General features: G+C 35.2%; 1 protein-coding gene across 1 annotated transcript in view; it reads right to left on the reverse strand.

The window, feature by feature from the left end:
- The window catches only part of l(3)mbt (lethal (3) malignant brain tumor), a 195,801-nt gene that overhangs the window by 101,678 nt on the left and 80,242 nt on the right, over positions 1-13,881 (reverse strand). Inside the window, exons 3-5 of the mRNA XM_090372140.1 lie at positions 13,173-13,279; positions 11,259-12,110; positions 1,042-1,228 (exon numbers count right to left, since the gene is read on the reverse strand). Of these exons, the coding sequence (XP_090228266.1) occupies positions 1,042-1,228; positions 11,259-12,110; positions 13,173-13,279 (1,146 nt within the window). The remainder of the gene's footprint in view (positions 1-1,041; positions 1,229-11,258; positions 12,111-13,172; positions 13,280-13,881) is intronic.

Below are 13,881 nucleotides of genomic sequence, written 5' to 3' on the forward strand. Positions count from 1 at the left end.
ATACTAAAACAACCACCTCTAGGTCAATAGCAATGCATCAATGGCCATTAAATAATTCATGGGACAGTTTAATTATCAAACCATATCTATTGTTTTGAACACAGTTTCAAAAAATTGGCACAAATGGTCATAAGATTTGAAATAATCAAAAAGAGCACTTCACTTAAAAACAAAAAACAAAAAAATTCCTTCTTTATAAATGTAAACTTTTAATAAGAGAATTTCAATGATAGTGGAGTTTGTTTATTTTTTTAAGGGAAACCACTGGTAACTCTGTAACCAGCAATAATGTTATATATCTCTTTTTGGCGAAGGTAAAGGAAGCCAACACAAGAACCATGGCAAACTTGTTTCCCACTACAGCAATTTCTCCCTGCATTCTTAGTAAACAGATGGTGCATATTATCAGTAATGGGAGTAGAAGTCAATAACATACGTATTGATTAGTTTTTCTCATTATTAAAAGCAGATTATTGGAGTTCATGAGTGTAATGCCTTTGTGGTTGAAATTTACTTATGGGTACACCCTCCAAACTGCCTCATTCTTAGGGTGTTTATCCCCCCCCCTTCTCGCTGTTTTAAAATAGGAAAATGACTTCTACAGATGGTGCGTGATATCGGTAGTGGCAGTAGAAGTTGTTTTCCTATTTTAAAACAGCGGGAAGGGAGGGGGATAAACATCCTAAGAATGAGGCAGTATGGAGGGTGTACCCATAAGTAAATTTCAGCCCACTCATAAACTCTGTCCAATAATCTGCTTTTAATAATGAGAAAAAACTAATCAATAAATTGTTATCGATTCTACTGTCACTACTGATAACACGTACCACCTGTTTACCGAGGAAGAAACGAGTTTGCCCGGTAAGTTTACCGAAGTTTGCCGTGGTTCTCATAGTGGCTTTCTTTACGTTAGCCCTTTTTTTATCATCTTTATTTCTTTTCTTTTAAATATTTAATATAAAAGAAAATAAACTTCAAAAAAGGTAATACATCAAAAACATATACTGGTAATAAAAATAAAATCAGAACAATCAAACAAACCTTGTAGAGTCTCTTTCTGTTCCTCAAGAACATTTTTTGCAGATTCTGACATAACACTAGTTTTAATGTCATCTTTGGAATCTTCAGAAACTTGTGGTTTAACTTCATCTTGTGCCTCATGAGTATCAGATGACACATCTGTATCATCATTGATCATCTCCAATGTACCAAATTCGTTCAATTTAAACTAACAAAAATTTGGGAAAAGAAGCAAATTATTAATTACAAAATAATTATGAATTATAGCTAAAATTCAGTAATGAAATTATATCATTCTATAAATATGAGAATAAATATTTAATTAAAGTTCCCTTTTCATTTACAAATATTTGATTGCACCATCAGAAGATCACCTTGCAGGAGACAAGGCACCTGTGAGGTGATCTGATTGAGAATAAGGCCTTGAATGGTTTGAGCATGCTCATTGCTGATGGGATTCTTCCTCTTGCTCAGAATAATCACCTGAGAGGGCATAAATTCAAATTGAGGAAAGACAGTTGTAGGATAGATATGCAGAAGTTTGCCTTTAGCTAGAGGGTGGTTGATTGCTGGAACAAACCTCCATCTGTCGTTGTAGAAGTTGATAGCTTAAATAGATTCAAGGCAGAACTAGACAAACATTTGGAGTGAGTAGATGGGTGAAATGAGAAGATATTTATTTTTTATTATTTTTTTAATTTTTTTTTGGCTGATGCTGTATAAGCTTACTTTCTTGCATCATATGCCTTTACTAATTTCCCATAAAGGCTATTATATAAACTGCAGTAAATCAGGATTAACAGCAAGATTCTCAGTTGAATCAAGGGCTGGACAAAAGATAGGAGACAGAGAGTAGTCACAAATGGACATACCCCAGGGTGGACTAGTGTAGCAAGTAGAGTCCCTCATGGATCAGTGTTGGGAGACCCCTTCTGTTTCTTACCTTCCTTAATGACAATAATAAGTGAGTGCAGGGAAAGTTGTCAAAGTTCAAAATGATTGGTTGCACAAATGACCTGAAAAATGACAATGAAGTTTAATGTTTATAAACATTTTGCACCTTGGGATTTTGCATCTTGGGAACAGAAATCCAGAAGTTACAAGCTGGGGGGGAAAGGATTAAAAGTGGTCCAGGATGAAAAGACTTAGGGCTTATGATTCAGTCAGACAGGAAATAGGTGGCTAGGAAAGCACATGGTATCTTGTCTATAATATACACAACTTTAGCAAGTAGGGAAAAGTATATCATTATCCCTTTGTTTAAGATGATGATGAGACTGAATTTAGAATACTGTGTTCTGGTTTGGAGAACAGACTTGAAGAAAGACACAGAACTTCTAGAAAAGGTTCAGACAAGAGCAACCAGGTTGTGAATACTGCTAATTAATGTCCATATGAAGAACAGTTTAGATAGTGCAGACTGCAAAGCTTGGCATGAGACATCTTGGATGGGCCCTAATAGAGGTATATAAGGTGCTGAGAGAATCAGTAAAATGAACAAAGGAAGTATATTTTCCTTGGCAAAAGAAAAAAAGAACCAAAGAGCACAAATACAAAATTTTCGGGAGTAGCAGAAGGCTGGATCTCATGAAGTTCACTTTTTGGGTAGCGTGTTACTGACCAATGGAATGAACTGCCTGCCACATGATGTTGATAGTTTGGTAGAGTTTAAAGTGGAAGTGAATAGGCACTTTTTGGCAATGAGGAAGATATACTTTTTTGGCAATGAGGAAGATATGCATGACAGTTTTTTTTTGGCAAATGTAGAAAAAGCTCACTTCCTTTCATCATTTAGCCATTATAATACTAAATGCATACATGAAATGTAAACAAAATATTGCAAATTAAGACATACTGACCCAAAATTCTGTTTATTTCATTAAACAGCTTTTTTGTAAATATCAACTGTAAATAACAACCGTAACACTACAAGTAATATCTGTAAGATATATACATGAACCAACTGAAAAGTCAGATGAAATGCGGAATAAAAGTATTTATAATTAAGTTTGCTAGTGTACTAAATCCCTTGATATTTTTATGCTAAAAATATCATGTCACACAATAAATGCCAATGCACAAAATTATTTGTTTACATTTGCACAGCTGAGGCTATGTGCTTGCATTCAAAATACTTGCTTGGCCTAATGTTAATCACTATTTTGTTTAATTGGGAATGAGTAAATCAGTTTTCACAACTACACCCAAGTTCTCAAGTTTCTTAGCAGTCTAACAGTGTCAATGCCCCGGGAAGCATTATATTTAATTCTGTTCATCATGTCAAGAAGATACACTACAGGTGAGAGTGCTAGCAATGTAACTAAGCTGAAATGGAAAGCCACTAGTATGGACACAAAGATGTAAGTGATAAACAGTATAGAGACTGTAGAATGTGAGACCAGTGTTGGCTGGTTGCTAAATTTAAATTTATAACTTCATGCTTTGGGCATAAGCCTCAAAATGCAAGACCCTCTACTAATATAAAAACACCAAAAAACTATACAAACTATTCAATAATGATTACTGTCCAACTTATGAAAATTTTTGTTGCTTTCCTGGCAATCATTCTAGTGCTCATTGATATCTCATCAGTAGGCAGTTAAGCTTTTAAAAAAAAAAATTAATCCAAATGATACCAAACTGAAGAATTTCATATTATACTGACCAATATTGGAGCAAGTGAATGGGTGAAATAAGATGGGGTGTGTTTATTTATTTATTTTTTTTTTTTTGGGCTGATGCTATATAAGCTTGCTTTCTTGCATCATGTGCCCTTGCTAATGCTAATACTACTGAAATTTTCAGGTAAACCTGTCAAGTTTATTAAATATATATACCTGGAAGTGGGGAGGAGAGGAAAATATGATGTTTGTTTGTTTGTTTGTTATTTGGTTTTTAGGAGCATTAGCAACTAAGGCCATATTGCTCGGGGGATATGCGGTGGTCATTCCCTGACCTTTCTGCATCCTCCGTATTTAGTGGTCATGGGCTCGAACTCCAGTCTAATCAAGAAGCGTGTACTATGCACTGCTGCTCCTGCCCACCTGGCTACGGAGGTGCTGAAAAATATGATAAAGACAGCAGCATACTGCTGCTGTCATTATCATATATCAAATTGTAAATATGTCATATTTACAATTTAAAAAGTAACACTGGTTAACAAAATGAAACTTTTTTCATAATGATCTAAAAATTAAATCCAAAGACGTAAATGCACTTTTCTAAACCAATTTTTCATGCTGATTTCAAATGTGTTCTCAATTGTGTATAATACAACTCCTGATAATATTAGGATAAGTTAATTATGGCAATTTCATTACAAAGCACATAAGCCTGGTTAAATTACATTTTTATCACTTTTATAGTTTAAACCCAATGCACTTTATACACATAGTTAAAATAATGTGTTAAAAAAAAGATATGAACAATTTACGATTGTTGTGTGGATGATTTCCTTTGGTACACTTTGTCCAGAATGGCATGGTACAACAACAACAACAACAACCTGCCAACATGAGTTTGTTCCAGAAACCTTGGTAGTGATTTTTCCATTGATTTAACATCTTCGTGGAATAATTTCCCCCCTGCTAGTCACTTACCATGCATAAGGTTTTCAGGAAAGAAGTCTAAATTTGAATGCAAGAAATGAAGTACCAGTTGTTTGTTGTTATTTGGTTTTTTAGGAGCATTAGCAACTAAGGCCATATTGCTCCGGGATATGCGGTGGTCATTCCCTAAATGACCTTTCTGCATCCTCCGTGTTTGGTGGTGACGGGCTCGAACCCCGGTCTAATCAAGAAGCGTGTGCTACGCACTGCTGCTCCTTCCCACCTGGCTACGGAGGCGCCCTGAAGTACCAGTGACATAACAATGTCCCATTTCATTATATACATCAAGCAGTTTCTGAACTCCATCTTTGTATAAGGGAGACCAGTGGTTACTCAAAAAGTTTCCACAAAGCCATTTAAAAGTTGCCATCCTTTCAGTTCTAATACACTGAGGCTTTTCAGCTTTCACCTAAAGAAACTCTGATTTGAAGTCGCACAAAGATTTCCTCTTTCACTTTCACTACACCTATCTTAGAAATTTTTCACTTTAAATAATGAGATCCTTTTTTTTTTTTTTTTTTTTTTTTTTTTTTGTAGTTGTTGGCGCATCGGCTTCTGTGGCCATAATGCACCTCCCAAGGTTTTTGCAGTACTTTGATCCAAGCCCAAGGCGGGATTCGAACCAGCGACCTTTGGGTTGCCAGGCAGGCACTTTACCCACCTGGCTAGCCCGGTCGGCATGATGAGATCCTCTGAATTCATCTTACCCATCACTTTCACAATACCCTTCATTAGTCTAAAGTTAATGTGGAGAGGTGAAAAGAAAGTCTTCATTGGATCCACTAACAAGGTATTTCATAATTTGATTATAAATTATTTCAGGTAAGATTTGGGTGAATTGCTGAAACACATTCATAGTGAGGAAAGGGTCTCATCAATGAATTCCGGATTTTGGATAAACAATCCTGCTTATTCCTCACTGAGAATCCAGTTGCATTCATATTACAAAAGTGACAATCACCATTATGGTCTTTTGTCCCCCTCCATATAATAGTTATAGTAAAGTACTGACTTTTCACTTTTGTTCAACCAGTTATATAATCCATTCAAACAAAAGGCAAAAATAATATATGGTGCCCACACCTTAGTCTGGTCACCTTGAAGAGAGCCAGAGAATAAATGGTAAATTTTTCCAAATATCCATCATGAATGTACACTGTCATGATTTAGTTATGAAAGAGACACACATATAACAGAATTTTTTGCAGTCATTTTTACACTTTTGGAGGCATGATGAATGTGTTTCAGCAATTCACCAGAGTTTACCTGAAATAATTTATAATCAATGTATGAAATACCAATGACATAGATGTATTCAAACAATTATATAAATATATAAACAATGATAATTATATTCAGTAGGTTGGCTGAATAGGTATGCGAGTGGTATAATTGGTCTCATCATCATCATCATCATCATCAGCCATTTTCAATCTACTGCAGGATGAAGGCCTCTCCAGCAACTTTCCAGTTCCTTCTGTTTTGAGCACTGGCCATCCATTTACTACCCAAAAACTCATGAATTTCATCTATCCATCTCCGCCTTTGTCTTCCAGGTTTTCTTCTAGCTCCTCTTGGGTAACCATTCTGTTATTTTCTTAGTCCATCTGTCATCATGTCTTCGAACTATGTGTCCTGCCCAAGACCATTTTAGTTCTTTAGTTTTGATAAGAATGTCCTTTACTTGAGTTTGCTGCCTAATCCATGTGTTTCTCTTCTTATCTAACAGTCTGATTCCCAATATAATTCGTTCCATTCTTCGCTGTGTAGTTCTCAGCTTCTCTTCCATTCTTTTGGTGAGTGCCCAAGTTTCACTTCCATAAGTCATGGTGGGGAGTATACATTGGTTCATTATTTTACGTTTCAGACAAACTGGTATATTGCTCTTCAGTATGTGACTATATTTCCTGAATGCTATCCATCCAAAATTTATTCTTCTCTTGACTTCCAGCCATTTATCATTATTACAGCTAATAACTGTCCCAGATAAGTATATGATTCCACCTTTTCAATTACTGCTCCTTCAATCATTATTTCCCTTTCCGTGGCATACTTGTTCATCATTACTTTTGTTTTAGCCATATTCATCTTTAGTCCAAAATCCTTACTAACTGTGCATAACTGATTAAGATTTTCCTCTAATTCTTTGGGATCGTGGCTTATAATCACAATGTCATCTGCAAATCGTAAATGGTTTAGGTACTCTCCGTTCACATTGACTCCTTTCTGCGACCAGTCTAATCTTCTGAAAGCTTCCTCAAGGGCAGCAGTAAACAGCTTCGGAGATATTGTGTCTCCTTGTCGAACTCCTTTCTCGATTTTAAATTTGCTATTGTCTTTGTCTAGTCTAATAAAGAAGGTAGCACTCTCATATATTTTCTTCAAAATCATAATATATGGGGTATCTATGCCTTGTCTTTCCAGTGCCCAAAACATTGCTTATGCTGTATGGAGTCAAATGCCTTTCATAATCCACAAATGCCAGGCATAATGGTGTTTTATATTCATTTGCTTTCTCCATTAGCTGTGATATTACGTGAAGGTGATCCATAGTTGAGAATCCTGTCCTAAAGCCAGCTTGCTCTTTCGGTTGATTCTCATCAAGTATTCTTTCTAATCTGTTAGTAATGACCTTGTGAACAACTTGTAGATGTTGGATAACAAGCTAATTGGTCTATAATTTCCAATTTCTGATTTATCTCCTTTCTTATGCTGCAAAACTATGATTGCATTATTCCACTGCTTAGGCATCACACCTTTTCTAATGCACTTTGTGAAGAGCTTGCCAGTTTTTGTGTTATGTCTCTTCCTCCCAATTTTAACAACTCTACAGTAACTTCATCTTCCCCCGGGGCTTTCCGTTTCTTCATTTTCTTCAATGCATGTTCTACCTCATCAGGAAGAATATCGGGTATGTCGTATGTGCAGTCCATCTTCCCACTGCTGGTATCATTCCCTCACTCCTTGTATAATTCTCTATAGTAGTCTTCTGCTATTTGAATTATGCCTTCTTATGCAGCAAAACTATGATTGCATTATTCCATTGCTTAGGCGTCACACCTTTTCTAATGCACTTTGTGAAGAGCCTTGCCAGTTTTTGTGTTATGTCTCTTCCTCCAAATTTTAAACAACTCTACAGTAACTTCATCTTCCCCCGGGGCTTTCCGATTCTTCATTTTCTTCAATGCATGTTCTACCTCATCAGGAAGTAATCGGGTATGTCGTATGTGTTGCTACTTTGCAATCCATCTTCCCCACTGCTGGTATCATTCCCTCGCTCCTTGTATAATTCTCTATAGTAGTCTTCTGCTATTTGAATTATGCCTTCTCTGCTGTTTACACCATCGCTATTCTTCAGTTTCAGTATCATTTGTCTTTCTATATTACTGCTCATGGCTGCTGATTTAAATCCTTTGTTTTCCCTTAATGTTTGTTCTTATGTTAAGACTTTTCTTGTGTTAAATCTTCTTATGTCCTCTCTGAGTCTCTTTCTAATGGCTTTGCATAACTCAGTATACTCAATTTTCTCCCTGTCAGTGTTTTTCTCGCTCTTCATTTGTCGTCTTCGGTTCATCATGACAAGTGTTTCTTGACTAATTTTTTCTTCTTTGGATTTCTGTTTCCCTATAGGTTTCTTGGGCTTTATCACTTTCAGAAAGTTGTAATATTCCTCGTCGATATCTTGGTCCTCAGCAGTCTGCAGAAGCTCAAACTTGTTTTTAAGTTCCAGTACATACTGCTTTTTCTCCTCCTCTGTTATCTCAAAGACCTTTGTATTATTTACTCGAGTCAGTTTTTTCCTTTCCTTTCCTACATCTATATCAAGTGTACATCTTACCATTCTGTGATCACTTCCAACATTTACCTTATTCAGGAGACGGTAACATCATTCCCCACAATATATCTTCTGTTAGTGAGGATGAAGTCGATTTCATTAGTTGTTAATCCATTTGGACTTTTCCATGTCCACTTTCTGTTCACCCTTTTCTTGAAAAAAAAGTGTTCATTACTGACAGTCCTTGAGATTCTGCAAATTCCACAAGTCTTTCACCTCTTTTATTTCTTTCACCAATTCCAAAATTTCCTATAGTTCCTCTTTCTGCACTGTTTTGCCTTTTTCCAACCTTAGCATTGAAGTCCCCCATTATAATAGTGTAGTGGGTTTTCTGCTCATCTAGAAGACTCTCAATTTCGGTGTACATTTCTTCAACCTCTTCATCATCGTGGCTCGATGTTGGTGCATAAATCATTATAATCTTTAGCTTGTACCTCTTAAAAATCTTGAGTATTAGTCTTGACACCCTTGGTGATGTACTTTTGAATTCCAAAATGTTGTTTTTAAAATCTTTATGGACCAGAAACCCAACTCCACCTTCACTCCTTTCACTGGTCTCGTCATGTAATTGGTCTCATCAGAAAAACAGAAGTGCTATAGAAAACTGAAAACAGATTTGGAATCAGATCGAAAGATAGATCTTTCCAGTTCTATAGAGTTTTCTAGTTCATAAGATAAACAGCAAGCATGGTTTTTTTGTTATAAATGTGATCATTTATAACAAAAAAATTCAATAGTGATGTCCATATGCATTATGATCTTCATCATCAGCATGATCAAGACAATTCACAGAATGATCAAATGTCTGACCTAAGATGGGTTAAATATAATATCTAAAAAATTTTCTGAATGATCAATGCACAGATAGCAAGTTAATCCTTTAGAGATGTGATTACACACATTTGTTGCTCCATGAATTAGAACTGTTTTATATTCAGTTGGCTTCTAGCATTCGACACTGTTACAAAACTTTCACAAAAGTTAAAGATGGCTATACCAATTTTATTTTTAAACAAAGTAGGTTATTAAGAAATAAACAAATTCTAACACTTTACACATGGCAATAAATATCTTAATAAGTGAACTTCAAGTTACAAACCCTTTAGCAGGTTCTTGTTCACATGCATAATGAACAAGAACAAGGATTACAAATTTGCCTTTCTCAAACTGATGTCATGTCGTAAAAAAAAACTAATTCCCATGCTCCATTAATTAAATAGGAATTAATGGAGCATGGGAGGAGGGAAGAATACTGGGAATACAGATTATAAATTTGCCTTTCTGAAACTGCTGATTTCTTGTTGTAAGAGGCATCTCTAATCCAGAGTCTAATGTTCTAACAGCCTATTGTTCTCCAGTACTGTCCCCCTCATGCTCCATTAATTAAGTAGGGATTAATGTAGCACAGGCAGGGGAGTGCTGAAGAACAATAAGCTTGAGAACACAACACTGGATTATGTACACCTCTTATGACAAGACAGCAGAAGTTTGAGAAAGGAAAATTTGTAATCCTTATTCTTACTCACTATGCATGTGAACAAGAACCTGGTTAAGAGTTTATAATGTTATGCTCATTTATTAAATATTTGCCATGGTGTATAAAGTGTTAAAACAGTTTAATTTTTGATGAATATCACTCACAAAGAAAACATCTCATTTAAAGACATGATTAAACCCAAGCAGGATATTATTTTTAGAAAAGTAAAGAAAGCAACTTCAAAATAATATGGGCACTGGGAAGAGGAATAGCTGAATTTAAAAAAAAAAATACTATAAAAGATCACCAAACTTCATCCCACCCCCAAACTGTTGCACTATCCAAGCACAATAGCTATGAAAAAAAAACAAACAAAAATGGCACAGCCTTAGTACTATCTTTAAATTTACAGAAAATATATGCAGTAAATTCCTACTGATACTGGTCAATTACCGATTTCTTTGTTTGAATAAACAAAGAAATCAGTAATTGACCAAGCAGGTAGCTGTTGCTTGGTCAGTTACTAATTTCTTTGTATATCAGGACTGTCAACAAGAAGAAATTGGCAATAGTAGAGTGCCTCTGGTATACTAGGTGGAAACCAAACTAATAAATGCACAGAAAATGAAGACTGTTCCATAATGACTTTAGGAAGTGGTTAGAAACTGTTTCCATTAAATGCAGTTCTCATTTAACACAGATCTTCAGCAGATAAAAGTTGTCCACCCCACCCTAGCAACTCTTGTTCATAAGGCATGAAGAAACAGATTATGTATTCCATATCTCCTATCCTCCACTTGCCACATCACTATACTCACATATAACCAAAGCAGTCTAGTCAGCACACTAGTCAGCTGGACCTCTCTTAGAGATCCAAACACATTTCAATCCACACTAGTAATATGTATTAGTAATTACATGTGAAGTTCATATTCTACTGTGCATCGACAATGCAAGAAGGGAAAGTTTAGATCCCAAAAAGCTCTTTTACAGTTCAGTTCCTGATTAGATAAGAAAATAATATCTTCATTATGCAACCAAGCTGCCAGTAGACTTTCCACAGATTCAACATATTTCTAATTAAACCAGATAATAATGTCACATTTTTTTTATTTTTCATTTATTCCAGAAATTATTTTGTAATAAATATTACTATCTTTTTAACTCCTTTCACAACAGCAAATGCATTAAAACTGATTAAATGTACAAGTCCTATTTATACATAAATTCAAATTAAAACATCATGCTGAATAAATTAATGAAAAGAATAAAAATTATGCTGATCATTTGGTAAAATAGGCTTACTGCAGTAAATTACCTTTAAACTGCTCCCTGGCAATGTGGCGACACCATCTTTCCAGTCCATAGCCTGAATAGGATCAAAGTCAGGACTAGTTGGGTCACCTTTGGGATTAAGTAGTACTGAATTTGCAGATGCAGAATGAGGCAGAGTCACTAGAGCAGGAGGAGGAGGAGGTTGCTGATACTGTGATGTAGGAAGACAAGATTGAGAAGAATTAGGAAGAAGTGGAGGTGGAGGAGAAACTGGGGGAATTTCTGGTGGTATTACTGGTGTTAAAAGTGGAGGAGTTGATGGAGGTGACTGATTTCTTGTTGTAGTAGTTGTGGTAGTAGCAGCAACACCAGTAGTTGTAGCAGTTGTAATAGTAGCAGTAGTAATGCTAGTTACTGCTGTATTAACAGTGGATACTATGGGATGAGGCTGTTTAGTAACTGCCACTGTTATGGTGGATAAGGGAGGTGATGTGGAAGTAGAGGAACTCGGTGCCGAACTAACAGATGCAATAGATGCAGTTGTGAAAACAGTAGTGGTAGTTGTAACAGTTTTGGTAACCGGTGAAAATCCCAGTGCTGCTGATGAAAAAATACTGGGTGAAAGTACAGGAATCACTGTAGTAACAGGAATAGAAGTGACAGATTTGGTCATCGTTGAAGGTAATGTGGCAATCAGAGGCATAAAATTAGTACTTGCAGAAAATGGAGGAACAAGGCAGGGAGTACCAGACAGTTGTAGATGAGGAGATAACAAAGAATTGGAGGATGCTTTTGACACAGGACTACCAAATCTGTCTGAATGGATGTTTGATGGTGATACTGCTTGTAGCGGTGCGAAAAGTGAACCACTAGGAAAACCAGTAAGTGCAGCAATCTGAAAAGAAGAAAAAAAATAAATGTAAACTGCACGTGAAGAAACACAGGAATGCATATTGTGCATTTCAGTAGTGGAACTAGGATAGAACAAGTTAAGCAGCCTGAGAGGAGATGTGTATCCTCATTCTTAGTTCTATAAATTGGGAAGGGGTGCATACCCTGGGACTTGCCCTGGGTGCAAAAATACCTAGTTACGCCACTGGTTCATAAAATAATTTAAACAAAGATAATCCTAAAATTTAAAGCAAAAGAAGAAACAAATCTGAGGGAAAAACAGTACTCTGCATTATGTTTTTCTGTCTTGAGACATTATTACTGTTCTTCTGGTGACAGTAACAGAACTTGGGCTTGTACTCACTCACTTTAAACTATGTTATTCCCACAACAACCTAAAGTTACCAATCTCATTTTTAATTTAAACTAGGGATGAATCAGCTATTAATTAAAAATTCCATGGCACTACCATTGTAGCTATTTCGAAGCTAACAACTTCTCATCAGACATGCTGCACAGAACTTTCTAGCACAAACAAAAGTGAAGAATGCATGGCCTCGGAATATCCTATGGCATAATAAGACTCGCTTCCATATGAATGCCCACAACTCTTGGATTTTGGCAACAAGCAACCTGAACAACATATACCTATTTTCCAATAGGAATTTGTGATGTGATTTGACAGTTCAGTGGTCAAACCACATCATACACATCTTGAACTTTGTTACTGGCCCTATTTTTTTGATAAGATTTATACAACAGAACATATAACATGTTCTAATACCAGTCATACAACAAAGCCCTTTTCATGCAACATCTGGCACTGCAACAAATACAACATATGGATCTCTTCAGCCAATTGTGCTTAAAATTTTAATTCAGAAACTGATTAAATATTAAACATTTTTGCCTTTTTCCAGGTTAAAGTTTAAGTTTTGGCTATTTCAGTAAAAAAAAAAGTTGCTGAAGTACAGGAAAAGCTTTCAATCATTTTATAACAGCACTTACAATTTCTCAGAAAGAGGAATGAAAAAATAATCTTTATACCATACAACACAATATTTACCTGGGTTTTACAAGAAAGAGGAACTGCTGGCATACTAGCTACGGTTACAATAATTGGTTTTTGAGCTGAGCTTCCAGCTGCAGCTTCCAACCTTGGATCTCTTGCAACTAAATAAAAATTTAATAGTCATTTGCACAATGTTTAACAATACATTATGACATGTTATATGTATTATTACAAAATACTACTATACCAAATTATATATATTTACTAATTATGAATAGCATACATTTTTTTTTCATCCTATCTAACTCTAAAAAGATATTGGTAAATAGATTAGAAACTTAGTAAATATAAATATTTACAAAATTTCTAAGTATTTCATTTGAATTGATGCTAAAACTAAACAACAGATGGTAAAAAATTTAAATGTTAGACATCATATGAAACAATTCATCCAAACAAGCTAATGATAGCAAATTGCAGTAACAACTGCTAAAGATAATTAAAAAATGCCAGTACAGATATTAAATAATTTTAAAAGGCATGGTAAAAAAAAAAAAAAAAATCCGCCTTGTTTATTTAAATACAGATAAAACTGATAACAGATATAAATATGTTACTGAAGTTTTTTTTTTCATTAACAAAATAAATGTTTTCTTATCTATCTTCATAACTTATAAAAGTTTATACTGAATATAGAAAACTCAAATAAAAATGACTTACTTGTAATTTCACTGAAGAAGCATAAAAGTTGGAAAATATAGTT

This window comes from Mastigoproctus giganteus, chromosome 4, assembly GCF_048544385.1.
Source record: "Mastigoproctus giganteus isolate SK-2022 chromosome 4, ASM4854438v1, whole genome shotgun sequence".
In the NCBI taxonomy this organism is placed as follows: Eukaryota; Metazoa; Arthropoda; class Arachnida; order Uropygi; family Thelyphonidae; genus Mastigoproctus; species Mastigoproctus giganteus.